The sequence below is a fragment of the Neophocaena asiaeorientalis genome, unplaced genomic scaffold (assembly GCF_003031525.2).
Source record: "Neophocaena asiaeorientalis asiaeorientalis breed wild unplaced genomic scaffold, Neophocaena_asiaeorientalis_V1.1 scaffold46, whole genome shotgun sequence".
NCBI classification, from domain to species: Eukaryota; Metazoa; Chordata; class Mammalia; order Artiodactyla; family Phocoenidae; genus Neophocaena; species Neophocaena asiaeorientalis.
Window position 1 is genome coordinate 2548403 of NW_020175393.1, and position 14026 is coordinate 2562428.

The window sequence follows — 14026 nt, forward strand, 5'->3', positions numbered from 1 at the left end:
AAACTGGGGATTCTGCCACCTCCAGTGGTTAATGAGTCTCAAAAAAAGAGACACTATGTAAAATGGCTTGCGCCTGGCTTTTTTGCTTTAAGAACCTATCATTTCTCAGTCATCACTTTCTCAGCAAGCTTTCTGTTTTATTTAAAGTTGAACTCCCTTCTTCCATGCTACATTCCCTCCCTCCCCATAGCACTTGGCTCCATCTAACCCACTACATACTGACTTTATTACTATATTTGTCTTCCCCAACTCGAATGTCAACTCCAAGAAAGCAAGGATTTTTGTCTGTTTTGTTCACTGCTGGCTTCTTAGCATTTATAGCTGTGCCTGGCACATACCAGACACTCATTAGATAACTGTCGAAAGAAAGGATGAACGACACGCTTCTAGGAGCATCGAAAATCGCAGCCACAAGCGCGTGCATTGAACCTCGCAGGGACACTTGATACTCCCCCTTCCCACACTCCTCTAGGTGAAGGGAAGAGCAGGACAAGCCCCGCCTCTCGCTCCGCCGACAAAGCCGTACAGCAGGCGCAGCGCAGCTGGTGGATTGGATGACAGGGTGGGGCTTCTGCAGTCGCATTTGACTCATCGCTTCCGCCGCGTCGGCGCTCACTGTGCGCGTCACTTCCGGGCGGCGCGGAACGGAATTGCCAAAGGCCTGCCGAGCGACATGCCTAAGTGAGTGGGCCCCTGAATATGGGGGTGTTCGCGGTCTCGATCACTGATTGTGGCCCTGCGGGGGAGCACAGAGCGGGTTCTGGCTCCACGAGCCTCTGGGGGAGCGAGAGGGTCTGGGGAGGAAGGGAGACCCGGATTTCTAGATACCTCTTTACGAGTGTGGAGGTCGACTCTCCGTAAGGCAACCCAAAAGCTTGGCTTGTGTCAGGACGCTCTGTTTGATGTCTTCTCATCGTGAATAGGTCTTTTACTTTATTTTATTTTCTATTTTACCTTCAGTAAACAGCACCTCGGTGGATGGGCATCTATTAACGGGTTGTCATTTTCTCTTTCTCTACTTTTTCTCTTTTCAGGTTTTATTGTGACTACTGCGATACATACCTCACCCATGACTCTGTAAGTAGTGTTTCTTTTCAGCTTCAAAAAACCGTATATGTCTCCCATTTGCAACAACATGGATGGACCTAGAGAGTATTATGCTTAGTGAAATAAGTCAGAGACAAATACTCTGTTATCACGTGTATGTGGAATCTAAAAAAATAAAACAAACGAATGTATATAACAAAACAGAAACAGATTCATTGATTTAGAGAACAAACTAGTGGTTACCAGTGAGGAAAGGGAAGTGGGGAGGGGCAAAATAGAGGTATGGGATTAAGAGGTATAAACTACTGTGTATAAGTAGCTAATTGTACAGCACAGGGGAAATAGCCATTATTTTGTAACTTTAAACGGAGCATAATCTACAAAAATATTGAATCACTGTCTTTTACACCTGAAACTAATATAATATTTGTAAATCAACTATAATTTTAAAAAAATTGATTGTAGTGATGATTGCCCAACTCTGTGAATATACTGAACACCCGTTGAATTGTACACTTAAAATTTGTAAATTGTATTATCTGTGAATTATAGCCCAATAAAGTTATTTTTTTAACAAAAGGAAACCTAAGAAAAGCCTTATATGTAATAAATCAGGCTTTTTTTTTTTGGCTGCACTGTGCAGCTTGTGGGATCTCAGTTCACTGACCAGGGGTTGAACCCAGGCCACAGCAGTGAAAGCCCGGAATCCTAACTGCTAGGCCACCAGGGAACTCCCTAAATTAGATTTTAAAAAAATTTTGTAATTTGTGCATTTCATCTTGCTAAGGTTTAAGGGCTAATGCTTGGAGAAAATACTTTGGGGTGTTTGTTTTTCCACTCTTCCTGTAACTGTCTTCATAATTCAAAGTTACTAGTCTTCCGTCAGTCAGTGTTTTCAGTGGAGACCTGAAATAATAAAGCTTTAGCAAGTTTAAAGATGAAAAAAATGTATATGACAAGTAAAAATTCTAGGAAAACGTTCTGAAGTTCAAATATTTCGTTGTGTCAAGGCTCTTAAATGTTTGACTGGTTAAATTGGAAAGAAATGCCTAAATTTTAAACCAAATACTTTGATTTGATTAAAAACTGCTTAACAAATAAGAGCGACTAAGATTGAATATTTATTGTATGTCAGGCAGCGTTCCAAATGCTTTCCATGTATCATTTTGTTTAATGCTTATGTTAATCCTATGAGGTTGGTGTTATCTCCCATTTTACAAAGGGGGAAACTGAGGCAGTGTGGATAAATAACTGACTGGATGTTACAAAACCAGTAAGTTGTATAGAGCTGGAAGATGAATCTAGGCAGTCTAACTCCAGAGCTTCTATGCCAGCAGCTCTCAAACTTTTTTTGTTTCATGGTCCCTTTACACTCTTAAAAATTACTGGATTATTCAAAAAGAGATAAAAAGGTGGGTTATATCCATTAAAATTTGCTGTATTTGAAGTTAAAACTTAAGCTTAAAAAATGCTTATTAATTCATTTAAAGGTAATGATAACAGACTTTTTACTTGTCATACAAATAACACTTTAAAAGTGAAAAATAGCTATTTTCCAAAACAAAAAAATTAAGTACGAAGAATGGCATTTTAACATTTTTGGAATCCTGTGTAACATCTGACTTAATGGAAGCTGGCAGATTCTCATCTTCTACTTCAAATCTATTGCACTATGTTTTGGTTGAAGTATATGATGAATCCAGCTTCACATGGATATGGGAGTACTTTAATAGCATTTTTAGACAATCGTGGATATTCTTTATTACTTTATATTATTGCACGAAAACTCAGCACATGGCTAGTTGCAGTGTGGAATCTGAAACCATGTCATACACTCTTTTAACATTAAAATTCACTGGTCTGTCTTTCACTTTGAGTGGTGTCTGTGAGCCATACCTTCAGAATTGCAGCTCTCTACTTTGCTGCCTCTGCAGAGACCTGATGAAATTAGAACTCGATCATGATGTCATCTTGAATAGTAGCTGCAAGAACCTAGCCAATAATTTCTCTGTTGTCACTTCATTTGGAATTCTTTCTAACACATGGTTAGATGTAGTTCAGCATTAATAGATTTGTGGAACATGTAAGTAGGGTGGTTCCTCTTGAAGAAATAATAGTTCTAAATATTATTATAGATTGTCCTGGAGGAGACTCCTCCAGTAAGTTGGTAGTGGTAGTAGCTTGCCTATAAATCCCCCATCTTTCTGTTTTGTTTTGGTTTTGTATCCCTAACCCCTTCTCTAGGTCAAACCCCTAGTCATAATTTTTTGAACTTGTTAGTATGGGGGGGCTATGCCTTTCTACCCTTTTCCAGTGCTATATTGTCATATACTCACTCATCTTGGTAATGCTAGAATTCAGAGAATGGAAAAGTGTCTCTTTATAATAAATATCTCTTTATGAGAACTGTCAGGAATCCTTGTAATACTGCTGTTCTAACATGATACCTTGTGAAAATAGGAAGTTTCCGTAGTGATTGAAGCAGTCCCTGTGGTGGACTTTGAAATGTATAAAACGTTCAGTATGAATGTATAAAACATTCAGTGCTCTAACTTTTGAGCTTTTGCTGGTTCTTAGGCATGATTTTGTTATTAGGCTTAAGGCATCATTATGGTGTTAGTGTAAGCAGTGGTTGGGTGACAGGGAACAGTATTTTGAGATACAGACTATAAAAAAGACAGTTTTGCTCACACGACGTTGGTCGTATATGCTGCTGCTGAAGCAGTCACGTGAAGAGAGTTAGGAGGGAGGAAGGCAGCTGTGAGGAGCATCTGAATGAGATCTGGATTCCAGGCCTTAGTTTGCTGCTTACCATCTATGTGTTTTGAGACGAGTCTTTAAGCATAAACAGAAGATAATAACCTTGTGATTTTTTTCTTTTTAAGTAGGTAATGGGTTTATTTTCTTATTTTTCTTCTGTGAAAATTCAAATGTCCTGGGGCTTCCCTGGTGGTGCAGTGGTTAAGAATCCACCTGCCAATGCAAGGGACACAGGTTCAAGCCCTGGTCCAGCAGATCCCACATGCCGCGGAAGAACTAAGCCCGTGCATCGCAACTAGTGAGCCTGTGCTCTAGAGCCCGCGAGCCACAACTACTGAACCCATGTGCCTAGAGCCCTTGCTCCACAACAGGAGAAGCCACCGCAGTGAGAAGCCCGCGCACTGCAACGAAGAGTAGCCCCCGCTCACCGCAACAAGAGAAAGCCTGCGCACAGCAGCAAAGACCCAATGCAACCAAAAATAGATAAATAAATTTAAAAAAAATTCAAGTGTCCTGCCTGACAATTGAGTTGCATGCAGTGGATGATTTCTTTTTTTTTTCCGGTAGAACCAAACATTTTATTTTTAAAAATTTTTTTAACTTTTTTTTTTTAATTGGGGTATAGTTGTTTTATGATGTTGTGTTAGTTCCTACTGTACAGCGAAGTGAAGTAGAGTGGCTATAGAGCAGGTTCTCATGTTATCTATTTTATACATACTAGTGATTAAAAAAAAATTTATTTATTTGGCTTTGCTGGGTCTTGGTTGTGGCATGTGGGATCTTTAGTTGTGGCATGCAAACTCTTAGTTGCGGCATGTGGGATCTACTTCCCTGACCAGGGATCGAACCCAGGCTGCCTGCATTGGGAGTGTGGAGTCTTAACCACTGGACCACCAGGGAAGTCCCAATCACCTTGTGATTTTAATTTTTTTATTAATTAATTAATTTTATTTTTGGCTGCATTGGGTCTTCATTGCTGTGTGCAGGCTTTTGTTCTCTAGTTGTGGTGAGCAGGGCCTACTCTTCGTTCCAGTGCGCAGGCTTCTTGTTGCAGTGGGTTCTCTTGTTGTGGAGCACAAGCTCTAGGCGCACAGGCTTCAGTAGTTGCAGCTTGCGGGCTCAGTAGTTGTGGCTCGCGGGCTCTAGAACACAGGCTCAGTAGTTGTAACGCACCAGCTTAGTTGCTCTGCGGCATGTGGGATCTTCTGGGCCAGGGATGGAACCCATGTCCCCTGCATTGGCAGGTGGATTCTTAACCACTGCACCACCAGGGAAGTCCAGCCTTGTGATTTTTAAAATCAATTGTATTGAATTATAATTTATATTCAATTAAATGCACACATTTTAAGTGTACAGTTTGATGACTTGTCAAATGATTACAACTTCATGTATGCATCAAGATATAGAACATTTCCATCACTCCAGAAAGTTCCTTGTGTTTTTTTGCAATCAGTCCCCTGCACCCCTGGCACTGACTGATTTGGTGTTTATGACTAAAGATCATTATTACTGGTTTTAAACTTCATATGAATGGATCCTTATACACTCTGTGTGTATCTGATTTCTTTTGCTCAGCACGTTTTTGAGATTTGTCCGAATCGCACGTATCAGTGGTTCGTTCTTTCTGATTAGTATTCCACTGTACCATGCACGTGTGATTTCTATAGAGATTGAGGCACTCCTTGTAAAGTACCTAGCATGGTGTCTGACATGTAGTAAGAGTTAAATAAATGTTAACTGAAAAAACCAAAAGGTTAAGTGTGTGGAGTTTATCTTATGTCAGTTTTACCTCAATAAAACTGTTAAAGAAAGAGCAAAAGGATTAGTGGGCTAGAGACAAAGGTCTGTGTGTGATTCACATGGAGTCTGTTTTCTAGACCCATCGTCCTTTAAAAGAATATACTCCCATAAACAGTGTTATTTAAATGTATATAAGCTATATTATTTTGCTGTAGAATGGCCTAAGAAAGGGCATTATATGATATTGTTTTCTCGATCAGTGGATTGTAAACTTTTTCTTCAAATGCCAGTTTGTAATTATTTTGGGTTTGTGGACCAAACAGTCTTTGTTGCAACTGCTCAACTCTGCTGTTGTAGAGACAAGACATAGACTATACATAAACAAATGAACACCACTGTGTTCCAGTACTTTTTTTCCACAAAATCAGGTGGGTGACCCATGGGCCATAGTTTTCTGACCCCTGGTTTACATAATAAATACAGTAGGTAAATTACCACAGTACATTGCTGGATAATGTTTTTAAGTGATGCTTTGGCACCAGCTAAGGCTGCTAGAGGTAGCCAGGTTACCTATTAAAAGGTAAGGCTTTAAAAATTTTCTGGTTTTGGATATTTGTTTCTCTGACTGATGCAACCTTTTGTTTTACAGCCATCTGTGAGAAAGACACACTGCAGTGGTAGGAAACACAAAGAGAATGTGAAAGACTACTATCAGAAATGGATGGAAGAGCAGGCTCAGAGCCTGATTGACAAAACAAGTGCGTTTCAGTCTCTTGTTCTGATGTGGTAGAATGGTTCCATTCTTTCTCGTCCCTGTCTCTGTTGTTTTTCACAGAAGCAACTCATTCTGAATGATAAATAGGAGTATTCTGATGTGCTGAATCAAAGAAGTGGAAGGTCATTGGTTTCCCAGGGATATAGGAAAACATTAATATTAATTTTTGAGGTTAGAGCAATCAGGTATTGATTAGACTGGGAATTTGGGCAGAGAAGAATGAGTTGCCTAATATTTCACTATTGATGTGGACCAGATTTTGTAGCACATTTATGCAGAACCTCCTTTGTAGTGAGCCATGGTTTTTAGATCTGTTTTCTGGTTGTAATAGGAAAAGATGGGGGTGAGTTTGTAGCTCTCTTTGAAGAGTTTGAGACACTTTTATTCTTTGTTGTCCTGGCAAAGATAACTGGTCACAAAGGAAGTAACTGATGTGACAGAATAGTTTGGGTATATTTTGGACCGCTGCCATACATGCCATACTCTTTTTGTTTAATTAAGAACATTTTTGTTGTTCAGGATAGTTGGGTCCAAGGCACTGACAGAGATACTGCATTTTTATGTTAGATCATCCTGGTGTATTTGAAACACGGCCTTTCCTGATCGTTCATTGTACCCAGAACTGGCAGGCAAATGTGGACCTTGATTGTGGTGTGATTTTATTTTTTTTTAAAAAAAGCAAAACTATCATGGAAAATTTTAAGCACAATAGAAGGAAAACTTTAGAGAATAAACCTCCCATGGCTGCCACACCCGCATCACTCTGCTGCGGCAGTCTTGTTTCATTTATATTAAAGTTCTCAAACTTAGCACTATTTATATTTGGGGCCTGATAATTCTTTGTTGGGGGCTGTCCTGTGCATTGTAGACTGTTCAGCAACCCTGGCCTATACCTGCTAGATGCCAATAGCAATGCCCAGTTGTGACTAAAAATATCTTCACACATTGCCCGGTGTTCCCAAGGGGACAGAATTGCCCCTTGTTGAGGCAGTCTACTCCCTTTCCCCTCCTGGATTATTAAGGAGCAAATCTCAGACATTGTCTCATTTCATTTGGGAAAAAATATAATGTAATCATTTTCTCCTCTATTTGTAAAGATGTTGGAAGTTTCTTGCATTAGAGGTTAGCAGCATTTTTGTTATTTTTTGTGCTCAGCCGAATAATTTAAGATGAGTAAATGTTTTTGATGGAGGATTTTTAGAGGATAAGAAGCAAGCCCTTGGAGGCTTACCTCATCATGTTCAGGGTTATGTTGATGTTGAGTCCGCTACTTAGCCACTCCCTCTTCAGCCTTTACAGGCTGTCCTACACAACGTGTGGGAGGTGACTTTTGATTGGAAAAGGCTTTTGCTGGGGGATGTGATCCCTTAGAGAGCACAGGCTCTGTTTGGAGGAATATGATAGCTGTTCATAAATCTCTACTCTAGGTCATTTTTTGGATCTGGTTCTCGTGAATTACCAGTGATCTACTTGAGTAATTTGATCTCCTTTGCACTTGTGGGGTTGGAGTGGAATGGGGGAGTGTCTGGGCTGCAGGCTGCACTGAATTGGGAAGGGCTAACAAATTCAGGAATAGAATTTATGAGTGTGTATTTTAGTATTTATGTATGACTCCTTTCCCAAACCAAATATAAACAATCTTCAATTTCTTTTGTTTTCATTTGTGCCTCATATTGTCTGAAAGAAAAATAAAAAGATAATTTTATTGGACATTTTTCAAGATCATCATCTCCTTCGGAGCAGGCTCTTGCTTTGAAATCTTTGTTTCTTTTACATCTCTTACCTCAGTGCATTAGTTTCAAAACAGGTAAACCAAAATGGTATATTGTTTTGATGGAGGCAAGCATATATAGGAAGGATTGAAATTTTACAAAGCCTGGCCTCTGGGCAGTTATCACACATTTTTCAAACAAAACTATGAGCAGCTTGAATTGAGTGTCAACTACATGTACAGATTAAAGATGACTGCTGCTCTTTGGTAAGACATTTATAGGTGGGAGGTTTTCACTCGTAGTTAACTAGTCTCTCACAGTTAATTCATCCATAGGAATGCTGATGAAATAAAAACAGGTTAAAAAACCCAGATCAGTAAACCAATTAATTGCAGTTGTAGCTTGTGAGTACGTAAAGTTGATTTAAAAACTGTGGAGACCATGATGTAGTAATCTTAGATGAATGCTTTTTAGAGTGAAATATGGGACTGTTAAAAATTTAAAAGAAAGTGGTTATTTTAGTAAATAAATGGGTTGCTGAATTCTCATTCACTGTTTGTTGTGTTTTTCCTCACTCTCCAAAGCGGCTGCATTCCAACAAGGAAAGATACCTCCTACTCCATTCTCTGCTCCTCCTCCTGCAGGGGCAATGATTCCACCTCCCCCCAGTCTCCGTAAGTTTATAAAGTTTTTATCTTAAGGGGTGTAACTGGGCAGATTACCCTTGATTTTGTTAGATTATCTCACAGTTGGCTTTCACATGTTCATTAAATGAATACATAGGCAGTAATAGAAAACAACTTCAGTGGTATAATTTCTGAAATATCTTTAGAGTTACCTTCTGATTACCTTATTATTAGGGTATTATATTTGTGACATCTCAAATGGGTCTGAGATAGAGTCAGTGGAAAGCTCAGAATGTACCTGTGATTAGATGAGCTGATGTATAAAGAGGTATTGCTGCTGAGTTGTTTACTGCTATGAATACAACACTGGAGGATTGATGTAGCTGATAAACTCCTCAGTCTCTCTCCCAACCTTGTAACTCATCTAAAACCAATATATATACCTGTGAAAGACAAAAATTGCATAGTTAAAAGAGGAGTGGATCAAAGGACTCTACTCTCTGGGAAGGCTTATTGTTTCTGCATGACAGACAGGAGGACATTGTGCAACTAGGCCATAAGTTCTTTGGCCCTCCTGGAAGGGTTCAGATTAAAATTGAACTCAGAGACCTAAACTCAGTCCTGTAAATTATCATGGATATAAACACAGAGAAGTAGGCTGTTTATAATAGTTGCACACTAATGCAGGTAGACCACTAGTGACCCACCAAACCCTTCTTGGAATCCTGCCATCCTGGGACCTGATCAGGATCACAGGCTTGCTCTCCTACTCTATCCTGACTGGCTAGCACTCAACTCCATTATTTTTTTTTTTTTTTTTTTTTTTAACTCCATTATTTTTAATGGTAGAATAGTCAGTGGTATGAATGTACATGATCAGTCTCACCATTTGCTTATTGTTGGACATCTAAGTTGTTCCAGATTGTTATTGTTCAGGAATATCTGTGCGGAAACATTTTCGTATTTCCAAAGACTCTCTTAAACATAGTTTTGATTGGGGAAAAAAAAAAGATCTGAAATTAGGTACTTGTGGCTTAAGTTCATCAGGGGTATAATACCCTTCTTTTAAAAATTTAAACTGTTGGAATCTTTTTAACCTGGGAAACTTTTTTTTTTTTTTTTTTTTTTTTGCTGTACGCGGGCCTCTCACTGTTGTGGCCTCTCCCGTTGCGGAGCACAGGCTCTGGACGCACAGGCTCAGCGGCCATGGCTCACGGGCCCAGCCACTCTGCGGCATGTGGGATCTTCCCGGTCTGGGGCATGAACCCGTGTCCCCTGCATCGGCAGGTGGACTCTCAACCACTGCGCCACCAGGGAAGCCCTGGGAAACTTATCTTTATTTTACACTTCTGTCTAGGCAGGCTTGTTCTTGTTTTTTAGTCATAATGTAACTAAAGTTTTGTAGCCCACTGATTTTTGTGAATCTGCTGTTACAAAAGAAGCCATAAGAAGTTACAGAACTATTACAGAATTTGGGCCAGATCATGAGGCCCTATTTCACTGAGAAGAGAAAATGTTAATATACAGGCATATCTCAGCCTCAGGCCCCATTCTTTATTTCAGCGGGTCCTCCTCGCCCTGGGATGATGCCAGCACCCCACATGGGGGGCCCTCCCATGATGCCAATGATGGGCCCTCCTCCTCCTGGGATGATGCCAGTGGGACCTGGTAAGTTTGAATCTCTTTCCTTCTTGGATGCTCCATTGTGTTTTAGCTTTCCATTTAAATAGAATTCTTAATTAGCTGTCTAAATGTATTGCAACAAATTACATTTGGTGAATCTATACTGATAAAAAGAAATACTTGGTTTATCAGTGTAATTGGATGGTATCCAAAGACCTTGTGCAACTGAAAGCAGGATAAGACTGCCTCTTTTTTCCTTCTCCTCTGTCCCTCCTGTTTCCTCACCCCCTCCTGACTTTTGGCCATTTATAATGCGGAGAAGGGTAGATATATATTTGTGCTGCTGCTTTTCTTGGTTTTGATTTGGAGCAGAGCTACCGCCTATTGCTGATTTAATCTTGCAAGTTAACTAGGTTAATTAGTATTTATGAAAAAGACCTTAGGCCTGGTAGTTAGTCTTTTATTCAGGAAGGGGAAAAAACTTATGCCTCAAACATTTTATTTTAACATAAACATAAATGTACATTAATTTGCAGAGTTTTCTGATACATGGTCAGGGCCTTTGCTTTGAGAATGAGTCTACTGACTGGAACACCATATATTTCTTGCATAAACCAGAAAGCCATACTCATAATGCGTCCTTTACCAACTTCAGTTTCATTTTCTTTGAAGTGATTAGAGACCTTGTGAGGCAATTTAGTTTCTATTTTTTATGATCGTTTCGCTTACCATATTTGTGAGTACTTTTGGGGAATGATTTGCCTGAGACTTTCTTATTATCAGCTTAGTTTTTATAGAAATCGTTCTTTTTCTACATTCTTATTTCATCAGTTTGCAGAATAATTAAATTATGTAATTAGAGTAAATACAACTGACATAAGAAGCCTACAACTCAACTGGTAAGACAAGGTGCAAAGGCATTAGAGTAGCTTCCTGGCCAGAAACATTCAGTATGCTTGCTGTGGGTATCATTTAGGGGTGGGAGAGTTTAGATAAAGAGAATTCGTGCTTTACTGGCTTGTGAATCCAAAACACAATCTAAGTGACTCAGATGTCTTTTGCATTCTTAAATTGGGATCACAGATTCACATCCCTAGAGGGGTTAGGGATGTGAATTGGGGAATGCTTGTCACATGCAAAGAAGCCTTCTAGAACTCAGGGTCAACCTGTGGTTGACATTTGAGAATACAGGCTTAGTGTTGCCAATTTGCCCGAGTATTTTGTTGTTGTTGTTTTTAGCCAGGATAAAATAATAAAATTATGGGATTTGCATTAAAGTAATTGAGTAGCTGGGGGGTGGGTGAGGATAAGATAAAACAAGGTTGCCCTCGGGTGGATAATTGTTTAAGCTGGTTGATGGGTACATGGATGTTCATTATATTCTTTTTTTCTATGCTTGTGTATGTTTGAACATTTCCACAATAAAAAGATGAAAAAAGAAGTCTAGAATTACTTATTAGTAACAAGACATATTAATTGCCAGTGTTGACAACTAATTAAGATTTAAGGCATTATGGAGACCAAAGAAAAAGTTTTCAGGGGCCTCATTTTCAGTCTTTGGTCTAGATCAGTTTCTTCTAAGAAATGCTGAATACAGGTTATGTCATGGAGGGATTTTTTAATAAGATATTTAGAAGTTTTAGTATTTTCTGTTTCTGTTGAAATTCAGTTCTGTATCTGTTGGATTTTGTGTTTTTGCATATCCTTGTGTTTTACTTTTTGTGATAAGGCTATATTCAACTTTAAATATAGTTGTGTTTTACTTTTTGTGATAAGGCTATATTCAACTTTAAATATAGTTTTCTTTTGAAGCATTTATTGCAAGCCTTTAATCAAAATGATTTAGTTGAAAATAAATAATTAGGTAAAATTTGATATTTAAAAAGAAGATATGTAACATGAAAATTATAAGGCGTAGTAATACAATTAATACCATGAACCCACCACCCAGCTGAGGAAGTAGAACATTACCACTCCCGTGAAGCTGCCTGTATTCCTCCCCAACCCTCACCTGTCTGCTTGCCCTCCCTTCCCTGACTCATTTATTTGGCTGGTGTATTGATGGGACACTTAAAAAAAACTCATTAATAGTTTCTGAAATGTATTAGAAAAATCAGATTTGTGTGTGTGTGCTAATTGCTATAAATCACATTATTGCCTATTATTTTTCTTGACTTGAGCTAAGTATGGTTACTAACAGGTTCTCAGCATGGGCCTCCTGCTCACCTTTCCTACAGCTCCGAACAAACGCTTAGTGGTAAGATTGTCCTCCGTGCCTGTGTACATTCATGAAATAGCTCCTGGTTATATGGTGGATAGAACTGATTAAAAGAGCTGACTAACATGTGACTTAGTTGTGAATTTCCCTGAGTGAGAAAAATGGTCAATTTAGGGAACTAGTCCCTGGTGATTTCTGGAAAGCAGTCTATTAATAGTTTCCCCCTTACTATCATTAGATCATGATTCCCATATGGTTCTTGTGTTGACCTTTTTGTTTTTTGTTTGAGAATGTCTCAGTAATTTACAGATGTGATGAATTTGTTGCATTTCTTCTGTCAAGTATGTCTTTTTTCCAGCATTTTGCAGGGGGGGGCTACTTTTTTGTCTTTTATTGAAGTCCCATCAAGCTCTCCTAAGTAGTATTTTTGACTGTCTTTTTTCCTTTTCTTTGTTTTACCTGCAGCTCCTGGAATGAGGCCGCCTATGGGAGGCCACATGCCAATGATGCCTGGGCCCCCAATGATGAGACCTCCTGCCCGTCCCATGATGGTGCCCACCCGGCCAGGAATGACTCGACCAGACAGATAAGGAGATTGGGGAACCTCTTTATATCAGTTTTATATTACTTCACCAGGAGATCATGGTGCTGTGACTCGGGATGTTTTCTAACAGGATGACAAGGAAGACTTGCTCCCCCTTCCTATCAAAGAGTAGTTTTGGAGGGGAGTGGTGGGACAGAAAAAGCAATTTTCATTTGTATTGTGAAATGTGAAAATAAAATTGTCAATTCTTTTAGTTAAAAATGTGTTCCCTTTTTTCTCCCTTCTGTATTCTTTTTGTATTATAAAAGAGAGTCCAGTTGTGTTTCTCTAGCTCGTTCTTTCTTCAGCATGCCCTCTGTATGACATTATTTTCCCTTAGCTGTAGAGTGGGTCCCTTTGGGCACCTTGTCTTTATTTAGTAAAGTCCTCTTGTGCAAAAACTGGTAAATCCAACACTTGTGGAGCTTTTGTTGATTAAAATAATAAACAGCACCTGGTTAATTTTTCACATTAATAATACTTTGTGTAGTGAGTGGAAAATTTTAATTCTTTTATGCTAAAGTAGGGAAAAAGGCTTCACGGTGAGCGCATGTCAGCTACAGCAGCAAGAATTGCCTTAACCTCCTTTCACTCAGCTCCTCTTTTTTTTGGACTTCAAATAGTCAGAAAATGTTCTATTAGTAATGAGAAAACTATGTGGATTTTCATGGTGCAGAAGGTGTTTGCAGAATGTTATTTGTCACTAGGCTATAAAAGGAGGATATTTTCAGGGAGGCATCTAGAAAGTAAGCCATCGCCACTGTTCATATTCAGCTCAGTGTAAAATCTAAACTATTTCATACTACAGGTAGGAGTGAAAATTGTATAACCTCTGGGGAGGGCAATTTGGCAGTATCGCTCAGAATTACAATGCTTGTATCCTTTGACATAGTGTTTCTATGTCTAGGAATTTATCCTACAGGTAGACTTGCACATGTATGA

The 14026-nt window shown here is 39.1% G+C and overlaps 1 protein-coding gene across 1 annotated transcript; it reads left to right on the top strand.

The window, feature by feature from the left end:
- Positions 1-623: 623 nt before the first annotated feature.
- Positions 624-13306, top strand: SNRPC (small nuclear ribonucleoprotein polypeptide C). The gene is made up of 6 exons (XM_024766360.1): positions 624-681; positions 1035-1077; positions 6197-6305; positions 8619-8708; positions 10224-10328; positions 12967-13306. Exons 1-6 carry the CDS (start codon positions 674-676, stop codon positions 13089-13091), a joined length of 480 nt encoding a protein of 159 aa, XP_024622128.1. The 5' UTR covers positions 624-673; the 3' UTR covers positions 13092-13306.
- The last annotated feature ends 720 nt before the right edge of the window (positions 13307-14026 follow it).

Bases quoted from the DNA above. Each gene is read 5' to 3' on its own strand.
- SNRPC (XM_024766360.1), top strand. The intron at 6,306-8,618 runs GTGCGTTTCAGT...CACTCTCCAAAG, and splicing joins GAGCCTGATTGACAAAACAA to CGGCTGCATTCCAACAAGGA. The intron at 8,709-10,223 runs GTAAGTTTATAA...TCTTTATTTCAG, and splicing joins TCCACCTCCCCCCAGTCTCC to CGGGTCCTCCTCGCCCTGGG.